General features: G+C 26.9%; 2 protein-coding genes across 3 annotated transcripts; one reads left to right on the top strand and one right to left on the bottom strand.

Annotated features, from left to right (window-relative positions):
• Window positions 1-385: 385 nt before the first annotated feature.
• LOC120086677 (uncharacterized) lies at window positions 386-1282 on the top strand. Its single transcript, XM_039043436.2, has one exon. It carries the CDS (start codon window positions 558-560, stop codon window positions 1056-1058), a length of 501 nt encoding a protein of 166 aa, XP_038899364.1. The 5' UTR covers window positions 386-557; the 3' UTR covers window positions 1059-1282.
• Window positions 1283-5909: 4627 nt separating this feature from the next.
• LOC120087768 (cyclin-U4-1-like) lies at window positions 5910-8002 on the bottom strand. 2 transcript variants are annotated; one of them, XM_090306469.1, is made up of 3 exons: window positions 7670-8002; window positions 7517-7564; window positions 5910-6629 (listed from the first exon to the last, which is right to left on the bottom strand). In XM_090306469.1, exons 1-3 carry the CDS (start codon window positions 7864-7866, stop codon window positions 6380-6382), a joined length of 495 nt encoding a protein of 164 aa, XP_090162595.1. In that variant the 5' UTR covers window positions 7867-8002; the 3' UTR covers window positions 5910-6379. The 2 variants fall into 2 exon arrangements, with proteins under 2 accessions (XP_090162595.1, XP_038900591.1); XM_039044663.2 differs by having other exon boundaries at window positions 6235-6629; window positions 7517-8002.
• Between the last annotated feature and the right edge of the window lie 6895 nt (window positions 8003-14897).

The raw sequence follows: 14897 nt of genomic DNA on the forward strand, positions 1-14897 counted from the left end.
ATTTGAACCAATCCAACGTTTTGGTTAATTTAATAAAACCGACTTAATCACATATATTATCCAAATCAATCAAACCAACTTGATTTGATTGAGAGATAACTTATAATTTATTTGTTTTCCTTTTTCTTCTTAAATTATTTTGTTGTTTTTGGCATCTTATAATGTAATGCTAAAAACTAACATATTGTTTACTCATTTTTATGTGATGTTTTGGTGTTTTTGTGGGGTAAAATTGTGGAGTATGGACAAGTGCACCCACAAGGGAATAATAATAATAATGATATTATTATTATAATAATAATAATTATTATTATTAAAGGTGAAAAGTATGTCACATGTTATTATTATTATTATTATTTTCAAAAAGAAGAGAAAAATTAATCATGTAAGCTGAAACCCACCAAAACTCCCACTATAAAAGCCACTTTGACGATCACTTCAACACAACTTCTATCCGTCTACCAAATAATTAATTTCAAATCTCTCTCTCTCTCTCTCTCTCTCTCTCTCTCTATAAAAAAAAAATAAAAATAAATTAAAAAAAACCCATTAAAAATATGAAAAAACCATCTACATTTCATCTCTTATCTCTCTTCTTTCTTCTCTTTGTCATGACAGCCACTTCCTCCACCGTCAGCGGCGTCGCTACTGCCCGGAAACTGCTCAACTTTCCTGACATGTCTTGGGGATCACCCAATGGAGGAGGAGGAGGTGGGAACCCCACTGGGGCCTATGGCTCTGCCCATGGTCCTAATTGGGACTACAATTGGGGTTGGGGTTCGAGCCCGGGGAGCGGCTGGGGTTACGGTTCCGGTTCTGGCCGCTCCCCGACTGGATTCGGGAAAGGTTATGGATATGGATATGGATATGGATCAGGATCCGGGTCAGGATTTGGATATGGAAGTGGGAGTGGTGGTGCTCATGGTGGTGGATATGGGTCCGGAAGTGGCTACGGTAATTCTGGCGGCAACGGTAGTGGTGGTGGATACGGCGGTCCAAATGGTGAAGAGTATCGGTCGCCAACGACTACAAAGGACAAAAACAGGCCGCAAGGGTAGAAAAATGTATGTAATGGTAGTATGTTATAAAGTCTAGTTATAAGGTGATAAAATGTGAGAATATGGTTAGCCCTAGCTAGCTCGCTCTAATTATAATATATATGGTTTGTAAGCTTGTTTAAAGTTTGCCCATATATGAGAGTCAGCCTTATAATCATATATTATAGTGTGTATTATATAGCTTTATAATGAGACTAATATATGTTTTCCATTTTTCATCTTTATTCTTGTTTTCTTTTCATTTGATATAAATAAATAGAAAATATACTTAATCTTGTGGAAGACAAATTAATTTGTGTATTTTAGAAATTAATATGTGAGTAGGGATTTAATCTTTCAGTTTTTCCCTTTGGGCTAATGTAAAGTATAATAATAAATTATAGGGTTATGAAATTAAAAAGGTTTACAAAAATAACATTTTAGCGTATAATATAAAATGGAAAAAACTTGGTTGCACCAATTAAAAAATATTATGTGATAATTTATTTTTTTATTTTTTATTTTTTTTTATATAAAAGGGGTTGCACCTAATTCTTACTCATATAAAAAGTGATGGAGGTCGAATCTCTAATATATTATTAAAAAATAAAATGGGGAAAATATGTAAGCATAATAAGCTTATGTTTGTAGTAATAATAACACATTTTCTACCCTTCAATTAATAACTATCTTGCATTTAATTTAGGCTCACTCTCTATGAACGAAAGTTGATTATGAAACTCCTAATTAAGTTGTGTTTTTACGTATTTGAAGTATTTATATGATTAAAGTAAAGTTGTCACTCTTTAAATTCATTTTGCTTACTACTACTTTTTCTTTTACATTTTATATGGTTTTCACATTTCACTTAGTCCCTATTTAATATTTATTATCGGTTTAAAAAATTCAATCAAATAATTAAGGTCATATTTGATGACTATTTTGTTTTTGAAAATCAAGTCTATACATAATCTACCTTTTATCAATGGTTTAAAAAATCAAGTCAAAATTTAAAAACTAAAAAAAAAATAGCTTTTGAAAATTTATTTTATGTTTTTAAAATTTGGCTAATAATTCAATCATTGTATTTAGGAAAGATGCAATTCATAGTAAAAAATGGGGAGAAAATAAACTTAATTTTTAAAAACAAAAACAAAAATCAAATAGTTATTAGATGGGCCTAAACTCATATGCACCTTTTTAAAAGGTGTTATTGCAAGTATTTTTTTTTTTTAATGCAGATAGTTTCTTTGAAACATTTATTTATATAGTTGAACGGTAGAATTGTTATAATGAAATATAACAAGGCTTCTACAATAAATTCTTATGCCAAAAGAAAAAAAAAATCATCTAGTTTTTACCTAGGCTACAATATGGATTTTTTTATTAAAAAAAAATCGAAAGAGTATCGAGGGAAAAGAAATTTTGGCCAATCAGATTTTGCCATGGCATCACAATAAAAGTCAATTTTATTAAATTTAGGATCAATTAAAAGTTATTGTGCCCCTAAATGAAAAAATTGGAGACAAATAAATGAGAAAAAAAATATCACGTATCTTCTGACCATTTGATCACAACGTTCTTAGGCTTATCGAATTCAATGGTGATTAAGTCTGAACCACGGTCATAAAATTTGCTAGAAGCCCAATCGAGTCCGGAATTATAAATTGGATTGAGTTGAATAATTAAAATTGCTTGGGTTAAACCCAACCCAATTCAAGTCGATAATGGAAATTTAGATGAAAGAAAAAATTGGGATTAAGGCTAACTTTAGCTCAAGTGTAAAATTTTTGGACCCAAAAAACAGTTGGACTTAGCCCAAGTAAGGACCATGAAAACTGTAAAACTAGAGGCTTTACCCTACCAATTGGAAAAGTTTGGAAGAACCGAAGACAAAGTGCTGAAGCTCTAGAACGTTGAAAATGGGAATTATAAATTGGAAGAACTCTAAAGACCCAATTAGATCTAGAGGCTAGAATTATAAATTAGATCTAGTCGAGTAATTAAAGTTATTCGAATCTAAAATCTAACTCAATTCAAGTCATTGTGGAGATTTAGACCAAAGAAAAGTTGGACCCAGGACTTTACCCAAACCCAAATTCAATTTTTGGGCTCAAAGCCCATGTAAGACCATGAAAACTCTATAAATAGAGGCTTTATCACTCCATTTAGAAAAGATTGTTTTATGCATTTATATTTTACCAATTGATCATTATATTCATTATATCATAAAAATATAGACGTATTATAAATATTATAATATATGTACCATAGATGCTCATGATTAGTATTTTAAAAGATCATGTGTCATTCTTTCTAGAGGTGGAAACGGTTCAGTTCTATTCGGTGGTCAAATCGAATCGAATCGAATTTTCTAATATATGAAACCGAATCTTGATTTATTGGTTCAAATCGAACCAAACCGAACCACATATATGCAGTTCAATTCGTTTTCAAAATTGATTTTGGTATTTTTAAAAAATCTATGTTATTTTTTTTTTAATTAAAAATGGTTCGGTTCGGTTTTACTCTTTATATATATATATATAAAAGTTAAAAACAGTCTGGTTCGGTTTCAAATTCGGTTTTCGAAATTGAAACTGAACTGAACCAAATTAATTCGGTTTCAAAATTTCTTCAAACTGGACCAAACTGCATTTTTTGGTTTCATTGAGCTTTTGATTTGGTTCGGTTCAGTTCGATTTTTAGAAACAGTTCGATTTTTAAGGTTTGAATGGTTATCCCTAATTCTTCCATCACTCTATGTGTCATTCTACACGTATCTTATGAACACACATTATTAGTGTCCAAGTCATTCCACCCCTACTTGCTCATTTGGCTATAAATAGTGGCATTTGGTGGATATTGAAAAAACATACAGAAAATCCACTTCATATTTCCATTTTCCATATTTTCTTATTTACATAATTCCTTATATTTTGTTATTTTATTTTATTTATTATTATATTATTATTTTTTTTCATGTCTGTAGTCTCATTATACTCCTCAGTTTTACCATTGGACGAATTGTTTTAAAAGAAACCAAAAAAAAATCACAAATTATTGATAAAATTTGAACTTATCATCTCTTAGAAATTGAATGTATGCACAACTTAACTAATCATGCAAGGATGACCTATACTTTTGGTATTTGGATTGGCAACATTCATGGTGGTTGTTAGAACCCATTTCAAGGAATGTTTACTTTTTTCTATCCCTTCTCCTTTGAACTATCCAAAAAAAAAACTCACAACTAAGTTTAATTTAGTGGTCTTTCAAGAAAAATAGAACATTTATGTTTGACTATTTAACAGAGGAACATATGACGTATATCAACTAAAAACTTTCAATAGTTTATTAGATCTAACTACAGTATTAAATTTTTGTCAATGTTCATCGATATTTTTACATTTTTATTGGTTCGACATCAATATGTAGAATAAATCAATACTTTTATTATATCGTAAAAAAATTCATGAAACATAAAAAGTAAACATCATAATGTCATTAATATAAATATAATATAAATAAGTTATATGTTGTTCAAAAGTCATTAAGTGTTTATTTATTAATTTAAAATTATTTTTTTATTTTTTTAAATATTTATCGACATCCATATTTTATCAATATTTTCGTAAAAAAATTTCGTGTTCTAAGTGAAATTTAATTTTCTTTCAATTTTGGGTAAATGTACTTTAGAATGGGCCTAACCAACCAACCCAAGTTGCCCATTAACATTTTCTTGACGCTGGGCTGTCTTCCAAATAAACTCCACACTAACATTGGCCATTATTGCCCTTTTTTCCCCTCAAAATAAATAATGAGACAAATAGATTTTTTTCCCCTTTTTCATTTCCTCAAGATATTAGTTATAGGAATTTGAAGTATACATGAAAATTAAAGTCTAGTAATTTTTTTTTTCTAAAAAAATAAAAAATCACAAGAATGTGTCTTCCCAGTTGTATAAAATTAAAAGGTTTAATAATTTTATTTCGAGTATTGTATCTTATATAAGTTTTGAATAGCTTTAATTGCATTCATAAAGTTTGGATTGTATTTCTATTTAGTTCATATAAGTAACACTAGTAACATCGTATTTATATATATATATATATATATATATCATGCTCACCCGTCTCAAAATAGATATAATATGTCACTAGTTAAAGTAGTCAATTTTAATTTTGAAATTGTATTTTCTTTTTTTTTTTTCTTCTTTTTTGTTCTTCTCATTAATACTATCAAATTTTGATATTTGTATTTTCATTTTCTTGAATTATTTGGAGAAGAAAATGTATATAGTTAAATTTTCTCAAGGACTTTGAACAAATAAGATGATGAATAATATTTTGCGACTTAAACATGCTGTGTATTTTATTTATCCAAACCATTTTTTTTCTATCGTTTTTATGTCATTTTCTTGTTTGAAAATTTTATGTACTTTCAATTTCATCACTATCTATTTTAATTTAGAATTGAAAAAAAAAGAAATAATTAATTTTATTTGACGTAATCGTTATAATTTGAGAGAGAAAATCGTCATTTATGATTGAATTCATAACTCTATCAAGTTAAAATTAGGAAAATTATTTTAAATGTCAAATTGTTAAAAATATTTTCCCGTATAACAAAAATACAGTGTACCAGTGATAGACATGGATAGAAATCTATCCGTGTTTAACAATGATAGATGATAGTAGTAGTAGTCTATTAGTGTATGACAATGACATTTTACTATATTTATCAATATTTTAGTTCATTTTTCTATATTTGACAACAACTATTAAAATTATTAAGAAATCATTTTCTAATAAAGAAAATAAACTTTAAATTTATACAAATTTACAAACATTTAAATTAGCACTATTAGACTAAATCAAAACAATCATTCATAAAATCAAGACAACTTATACTTACAAATCATCAAAATACAATTCTACACAACAGAGTACATAGGGGCAAAAATGTCCAACAACTACAAGGAAGGCAAATTAGGGTGATAAATAAAAAATCCCATTTGGGGAGAAGACTTTTGATTCCTTCTCTTGGCCCAAAAATCTTAAGAGTAAAATGCCACATTTACCCCTAAGAAGGTTTACAACTCACCTAAATAACTTCCTATTTTGATGGATTTCTTAGTATCACTTTCAAATCTAAAATAGTTAAAAATCACTTTTGTAATTTTTAAAATCACCATAGAACATGCTTTTAATCCCTCAAAATCAATCTGATGAAATGAAAATTGTATTTAAAAGTGTAAAATTGAATATCAAATTTATTTTGAGTGATTAAAAGTATGTTTCAACGTAATTTTAAAAAAGACAAAAATGATTTTAACGATTTTAAAATGAAGTTAAACAGTCAAATTGTTTTTTAAGAGAAGTTTCTTCATCAGTGAAGGAATGATGGATTTGAAGTTTGGGTTGTGTTGTTAAGAGCATTTCAGATTGGAGATAAGAGCAATAAATATGAAATGTATTTGGTGAGACATTTAATTGAAATCTCAAACCAAATAAGAAATCCAATTCAAGAAGGTTCATCTCCATGGTGCTTATTCCACCCACTTTGGCATAGTAGGCATTATTGTAATACCTGGAAAAAAAAAAACCCAAAAGAATTAATAACCCATCCATTTCTAAAATTTATGAAATTAATTAATAAACTCAATAAATGATTATTTTATAAAATAATATATAAATTTTGAACCGAAAGTTGAATGAAATAACATGATACTGATTAAGTATAGTCTATTCTTCTTATGTTAGCTTTCTTTTATTATATAGTAGATAAGTAACAATTCAGTTGTTTCTTTAAAAAAAAAAAGTTGCTTACCATGTGACGAATTTAATTCGATAACTAGTGTGTTAAATAAAAACAGATGTAGCTTAAGTTTTTTTTCTTAAAGAGAAGGAAAAAAAAATTAGTACTAAAATAGTAACTACTACATCTTTTAATTATTTGACATGTCATCAAATGATATATGTACTTATTATTCATTTATTTTGCGAACGTTGTACAATTCTTAAAGTTTACTTTTGTGAGAATCATTGAATGGAAAATTTTCACATTACTAGAAATTTTCCAAAGAATAAGAAAAACAATGATGAAAGTCATAATCTTCCATAATTTACTCTTTTGTGTCAGTGATAGAAATCATTATTTAATGAAACTGTCACAATGTAGGAGTTGCTTAATAAACTGATAGATACATATTCAAACTATGCATATGTATAGTAACTATAGATACAAATTCGAAGTAGTTTTATAAAATTACCAACCACATGCTACAATCTGTGAAGTAATTTTCACCGCAAAGTTGAAAAAAACAAAAATCTATACGTTACGAGGATAGATTTAATCAAAACACGAGATGAAACAAAAATGAAAAGGAAAGATGGAAGAAGAAGAAGGAGAAGGGAATTTAGAAAATTGGAAAGAATTAAAAGGAAAAAGGAAAAAAGATGAAGAAAGAGGCTTACAAGTCATCCAAGAACTTGGCAGAGAGAAGAACACTTGTAATGAGAAGCCTATGAACATTGAAGGAATCAATGGAGAAAGAAGGTTGATTATGAAGAAAGCGATGAAGATAAACATAAGCCACAACAAAGCAACTTGGGCTACAATTAGCATACTTAAAAATCCTCTCCAAGTAGCTCTTAATGGAAATACTTGGCCTTGATAACCCATAAAACCCTGAAACAATTTTGGTATCATCTAATTCTCTTGTCCTCCTCTTCTGGTCGTTGGACTCTGAAACTCTCTCTAAAATAGATGACATCAAGCTTATAACTTTGGGAATTCCAGCCATTTCTCGTTCTAGTTCTGCCATTGTTGGACCTTTGATTTTCCCTTGAGCTCTTTGAATGTGCTTTCACTCTCGTTTTTATTTGGTTGGTAGGCATTGCCATTGCAGCTGGCTGTGGGTCGATCCATCAGTACAACTCATTTTCTACCTTTTTGCTTTTCTTTGCATTTTTGTTTTCATACTCTTTTTTTTTTTTTTTTTTTTTTGGGTACATGTACAGATGCAAAAGGAGTTTCGATTATTCCTCCGTTAATATTGCTGACTTATACTTATTTTGATTTTTGGCTTTTTTTTCTCTTTATTATTATTGCTTGTATTTGTGAATTTTAAATTCATAAATCACTTTTAATCCATAAGCTTTCAATTTTGTAAGAGTATCTGAATTTTACTATATAACAATTTAGTTTTTGTATTTTAAAATTTATAACAATCTAGTCTCTGTTTAATTAGTATTTAGATTTAATAAGTTTTCTATCTAAATAAATCGATAGACTAATTACACTCAATGTTTTTAGAAAAAGTCTACATCATAAAATAATAAAAATTGATATCTAATTTTGGGATATTAAGATTACAGTGAAGAAAAGATTAAAAAAAGATTTTTTTTTTATTGATTTTTTCTATTCATCTATTATTAAGTTTTTGACACATATTTACTTTAAAGAAATAAAGATGTTTCTCATTTTTTTGGGAAAAAAAACTATTTTTGTCCCTAAATTTTGGGTCTAGTTTTTATTTAATTCCTAGACTTCAAAATGTTACACGTTTAATCCTTAAATTTTGAGTTTGGTTTTAATTTAGTCCTCATGTTTCAAAATGCTACAATTACTCTTGACATTTGAATTTGCTTTAATTTGGTTACTATGTCTCAATGTTTACACTTTTAACCTCAATTTTTCACTAAATACTCACTTTTCGTCTTTTAGAGTTAATTTATATTAATAAACTAAAAATCATTACAAGAATTAAACTTTTAAAATTAAATTTAAAATTTCACTTCTAATTCTTTTTAACTAATCAATAAAAATTAACGTCAATGATTGAAAGTAAATATTTAATGAAAATATGAGGTTAAAAATGTAAAATCTTGAAATTCATGGATTAAATTGAAGTGAAATTCAAATTTCAAGATTAAAATTGTAACATTTTGAAACTTAGGGACTAAATTGAAACAAAACTCAAAATTTAGACTAAATGTGTAACATTTTAAAACTTAGAGATCAAATAGAAACTAGAGCTAAAACCTAGGGACCAAAAACGAATTTTCTTTTATTATTATTATTATTTGTAAACAATTTAGTGCTGAATCAAGCAAGCAAGAAAAAGTAATAAGATACTATTAGAGAATTTGTTCAAACTATATAATAGACCTAAAATGTTATATGATTTTCACTTACTCCGCGAAGATTAATCTTATTTTAATTATATCTCAAATTAATTTTTTTAATTAAAGAAAATGAACGATGGTATAGTAATTAATGGAAATACAAAATAGAATAATTAATTCACCAAAAAAACAAAGAAAAATAATAATTACGAAACAACAGTTTTTTTTTTTTTTTTGCCAAGCTAAGAAGCAATGTCACATGGTTAATGCTTTAGATCTAGATCAAGCTATGAAGAAATTTAGTGAATTTTATTTCTTCCTAAAATAATTTTTTTTTAAGAAAAAAAAATGGTCCCATAAAAATATAGTATTAGTTATAGGGTCCCAATCACTCCATTTCTTTTATTCTAACAAGCAAAGGTGAATTGAAGACATAGGCCACCTTCCATCTCTCTTCTCCATTTTTAATTACTGCAAATTTTCTAGGTACCCATGGGTAAAAGAGTAACTCTCATCCTTTATATTTATTTGGTAACTATATAGGGGTTGTTTGGGGGCCATTATCTTATCTCACCGATTTTAATTGTTTGTGGGCCCATTTTCGAAACATGTTTCGTATCTCACCGTCATTTTCCTTCCGTGTATCATATATTATCTCAATGCTTGAACATACTCGATCAGAACTCTCCAGACATCAGAACTCTTCCAACATCAGAACTCTCCACATCCTATAACATCTCAATGCCCCAAACAGCCCCAAATAACAAACCTTCTCGTCATAGAGCTATGAAATATGCTTATCTCATTTTTGGATAGATAAAAAAAAAATTATATTTTTGTCAAAGCAAATTTGACTCAGTGGTATTAGTATGACTCTATCGTAGAAGTCAGAGGTTCAATCTGTCACCTCGTAATTATACTAAAAAAATAATCATATTTTCAATTAAGTTTAAAATTTATAAGGGTGACATAATTTAATCATAGAATAACAAAATAAACACTCATGAATCAGAAGGTCCCGTTGGGTAACAATTTCGTTTTTTGTTTTAAAAAATTAAGCTTATTTCTTCCCAATTTCTTATCAAGATTTGCATTTTTCTTGAATTCTTAACCAAATTTCAAAAACAAAAATAAGTTTTCAAAAACTTTTTTTTTTAGTTTTTAAATTTTGACTCGGTATTTTAAAACATTGGTAAATAATAAAAAACAAAGTAAGAAATTTAGAATTGGAATGAGTGTTTATAAATATAATTTTCAAAAGCAAAAACAAAAAATCAATGTTTATCAAACAGAGCCAAAGTGATTAATATTATTATGAAGTTTCATTTGAGTGTGACGTTCAATGTGAGGATAATCGATATATTTGTTAAGACATATATTTTCAATTAAGAAATGAAAGATTCAAATATTAGAAAAAGATGATAATTTTATAATAAATTTCTCTGTGTATATATTATTTATGATTAATTAAGATACAACATCGATCCATTAGAAAACTCAAGTGTAGATTTTAGTAATATGATTTGGCCAACCATGAAACCAAACCATACCGTAATTTCTTGGTTTCTTGAAGACATGGGAAAACTAAATGTGCACTTTTTACTTGAGCTTATAATCTCAACAAAGTTTATTTTTAATGTTTGTTAAGACATTAAAAATTATTGAAATTTTGGTTAAAATATAATATTTTTAGTTTATAGGCATGTTTTAATTTTTCAAATTTTCTTTTGAAGCAACTTCCTATTTCCTCGTTATTTCATCTTTTGTTTTCTGTTTTTTGAAAATTAAATCTATTTATTTATCGTTCCTTACCATGATTTGTATCTTTATTATATTTAATGGTTGAATTCTTAGATAAATTCGAAAAATAAAAATAACTTTTTTAAAACTACTATTTTTTAGTTTTTAAAATTTGTGTTTGGTTTTTTAAATCATTAGTAAAATATAGATAACAAGGAAACTATTTTGGAAGTAGAAGTAATGTCTATAAACTTAATTTTCAAAAACAAAAAACCAAAAATCAAATGATTATCGAACCCTACCTTAATTTTTCAATTTAATTTTAGATTTTTCAAATTTTCATTACAGATTGGACTTTATGCTTTAAATTAAAACTTACAACACATCATGACATGATTAAGGAGTAACAGAAAATAAAAATTTTAAAAAGGAGCAATAATGGTGGTTAAGTTTCCTTAAACTTCTTCTAGACTGCATTCATAAATATTAAATAACTTATAAACATAAAATTTATATTGATTCTCACTAATGATGATGATTAAGTCTAGGAAAAGAAATTGTGTTACTAGATTTTTATCTAATTTTTATTTAGACTCTAAGTTTTAAATGTTACTTTTTAGTCTTTAAATTTTGTATTTGCTCTCACTTTAATCAATAAATTTTAAAATGTTAAATTTTGAGTTTGTACAAACCCTATTCCCTCACTTTGATGAACTTTTCCTTATTTTTTGGAAGAATAAAACTAATGGTGAGAACTCTCAAGTTCCTATTGACCAGGCATTAGAAATGGCAAAAAATATGAATAATTCCAAATTGGAATTAGAGGATAATGAGCAGCCAGAAGATCAACCGTTTGGGAACATATCGATTGTTGACGGCATAGATGAGCTTTTCTCAGAGACACCTACCAATAGACATTTCGGACACAACAACATTTCGATAGAAAACAAGAAAAAGAGGAATAATTCCAATCTTAGTTTCTCAACATAGTCCTAACAACAATGGACGTCCAAAAAAACTCAAACGGAAAAGCTTGTATCATGGGAAAAACAGAAATCTGAGCTGGAAGTTGATATACGAAAGGACATCGTCGAGCAGATCTACCAAATACCCCTAACATCCTATATCATCTTTGTACCCTCAAACACAAACATCTGAACTCAAACAAAACAACTCTACACCCCCGAACACAGACATATGAACTCTATAGACATACGAATTCTTCAGATATATGAACTTTATACATCATATATCAACTCAGTATCCCAAACAGTCTCTGAAATTTGATTTTTGTTTCAATTTAGTCAATGAGTTTCAAGATTTATATTTTTAATTTTCAATTTTTACTAAATACTCGCTTATAGTATTAAGTGTTAATGTCTATTTATTGATCTCAAGGAATTTATTAATAAAATTTCACTATTTTCATGTCACAAAAAAATAAATTTTAAATTTTTCCATACCTAAGACTGGAATGAATATTTAGTAAAAAAATGAGGTTAAAAGTGTAACTCTTGAATCAAATTAAAATAAAATTCAAACTCAAGGGTAAAATTATGATATTTTAAAATCTAATGACCAAATTGAAATCAAAATCAAAATTTAAAGGTTAAAAGTGCAATATTTTAAAATCTATAGACCAAAAAGAAATTAGACAAAAATCTAAAATTCAAAATAATTTTTTCCCCTTTTTAAGTTTGATTTTTCTTATTTTCTAGTGCATTCATAAATAACTTATGGAACCCTCTGTGGTTGTTCTCCGACATGCCTGCCACGAATGGTCATCTCATACTTCACCTCAATCGACCGCTCTTATACTGCCACGTGTCATTTTCTTCCATTTCGATTTATATATCTTTTCCTTTTCATTTATATATATATATACACACACTAATCTCTCAATAATATTATAAAATTAGACATTTTTATAAGATTGAGATCAATATTTTTATCGATATTGATATTTCAAAATAGACTCTCCAATAAAATCAATCGTATTTTTCTAATAGTTGAAAATCAAATTTCTAACATCCAATCGTATTGAAATGGATGTATTTGACTGTTCCTTCCATTGTATTCCATTTGAGTCTTTATACTAAATATTTGAAAGTATAGTGTTTGAAAAATCACTTGATTTTTCTAAAAAAGAAAAAAAATCACTTAATTTAGAAATATAGGTGGAGGCCGACAATTAGAAAAGTGGGGAAATGAACCGACGACGTGTCGGCCGCGATACTTGTGCTTCACACGTTCCAAAGATGTGGGGAGGGGATGCTCTCTACATTACTTTCAATAATAAATCATTTAATAATAACAAATAAATAATAATAATATACTTGGTTGGTATTTTTTTATTCCTTTTTTTTTTTTTCAAGTTAATTGGTTCACCACCGACAGTCTTGCCTTAAATCTTTTCATATAATAATAATAATAATAATCTTACGCTATTTGTATGTATACATAATTTTAATGTTCTTTTTAGAAAAAAGGTCAAATTATAAATTCAATCACGTGAATAGTTTTCCTTCCTATATTTTAAGTTTAGTTTTTATTTGTTCACTCCATTTCAAAATTTTACACTTTGAATCTTTAAATTTTGAGTTTGATTTCAATTTAATTCATAGGTTTCAAATGTTATAATTTTATCATTGAAGTTTGAATTTCATTTTGGTTTCTTTTCTATATTTCAAAATTTATACTTTTAACACGATTTTTACTAAATATTCATTTTTAATCTTCAATATTAATGTCTATTAATTGATTTATAATAATTAAAATTAATTAAGTTTCATTTTGTCACAATTAATGCCAAGATTGAAAGTGAAGATTTGAAAAATTAAGGTTAAAAATATAAATCTTGAAATCTAGAGATCAAATTGAAACAAACTTCAAAATTTAAGGATTAAAATTTTAATAATTAGAAACTTAGAGACTAAATTCAAATTAAATTTAAACTGTAAGGTCTAAAAGTATAACATTTAGGGCTTGTTTGGTAGAGAATTTGAAAATAATGAATTCAATGAAAATCGAGTATGTTTCATGTTTTTAGATATGTGTTTGGTAGCAAATTCAGAAATTGAATTCTAATTTAAATAATTATTTAAAATGTGTTTAATACTATATATTTATAAATCATAAAATTAATTGTAGTTACCTACTAATATTTAGTTGAGAATAAATTATTATTAATTTATTTTTAATACGATCTATGTTTTAAAAAGGTATATAAGTATTATTTTATAATATTATATAACTTAAAATACATTACATAATCACATTATATCTTTTTAAAACTTGAATTGAGTTTAAAACCTAACATGTCTTATTTCAAAATGTTTTTATCTTTATTTAAAATTTAAAATTCAAAATCTGATACAATGAAAACATAAAAATATTATTTCAAAACTTGCACTGTTTGGATCACATAATCTGAAAACAGTTTTGAAAAAAAAAATTCAAATTATCTACCAAACACACATTTTTCCTACCAAAAACCTGGAGCTAAATTGAAATCAAACTCAAGTCTTAGGACTAAAAAGTATAACATTTTAAAATGTAAGGATCAAAATGGTATTTTTCTCTTTTTTATCATTATACTTTGAAGATTATATTTATTTAATCTATTAACTTTAAAAAGATCCATTATTCCCTTAAACTCTGGACTGTGCTTGATTTAACACTTTTATGGCATAATATGACAGCATAATAAGACAAACAATAACACTAATTAATGAACATGTTACTTGATCATTGTATTTTTTGACTATTTATAGTAGTGACAATATCAGATGCTCCAAAAGAAATCCAAATTTTTCAATATGGAACTCTTGAAATATATCGTGTGAGAACATTTTGTAATTGGATCTTAGTGTGTGAGATATGACTATAATTTTTGTTTAAAAAAATAAAATAATTAAAATAAATATAGAATATAACATAACATCACAAATATAAGAATGAGAGTTCAAACATTAGTTTAGCATTCAAG

The sequence above is a fragment of the Benincasa hispida genome, chromosome 1, assembly GCF_027475165.1.
Source record: "Benincasa hispida cultivar pf3 chromosome 1, pf3_genome.v1.1, whole genome shotgun sequence".
Classification (NCBI taxonomy): Eukaryota; Viridiplantae; Streptophyta; class Magnoliopsida; order Cucurbitales; family Cucurbitaceae; genus Benincasa; species Benincasa hispida.

Excerpts from the sequence above, each read along its gene's own strand:
- LOC120087768 (XM_039044663.2), bottom strand. The coding sequence starts at position 7,866 with ATGGCAGAACTAGAACGAGAAATGGCTGGAATTCCCAAAGTTATAAGC. Across the intron at positions 6,630-7,516 it reads GCCAAGTTCTTGGATGACTT|GTATTACAATAATGCCTACT; the intron begins GTAAGCCTCTTT and ends TTTTTTTTCCAG.
- LOC120086677 (XM_039043436.2), top strand. The coding sequence starts at position 558 with ATGAAAAAACCATCTACATTTCATCTCTTATCTCTCTTCTTTCTTCTC.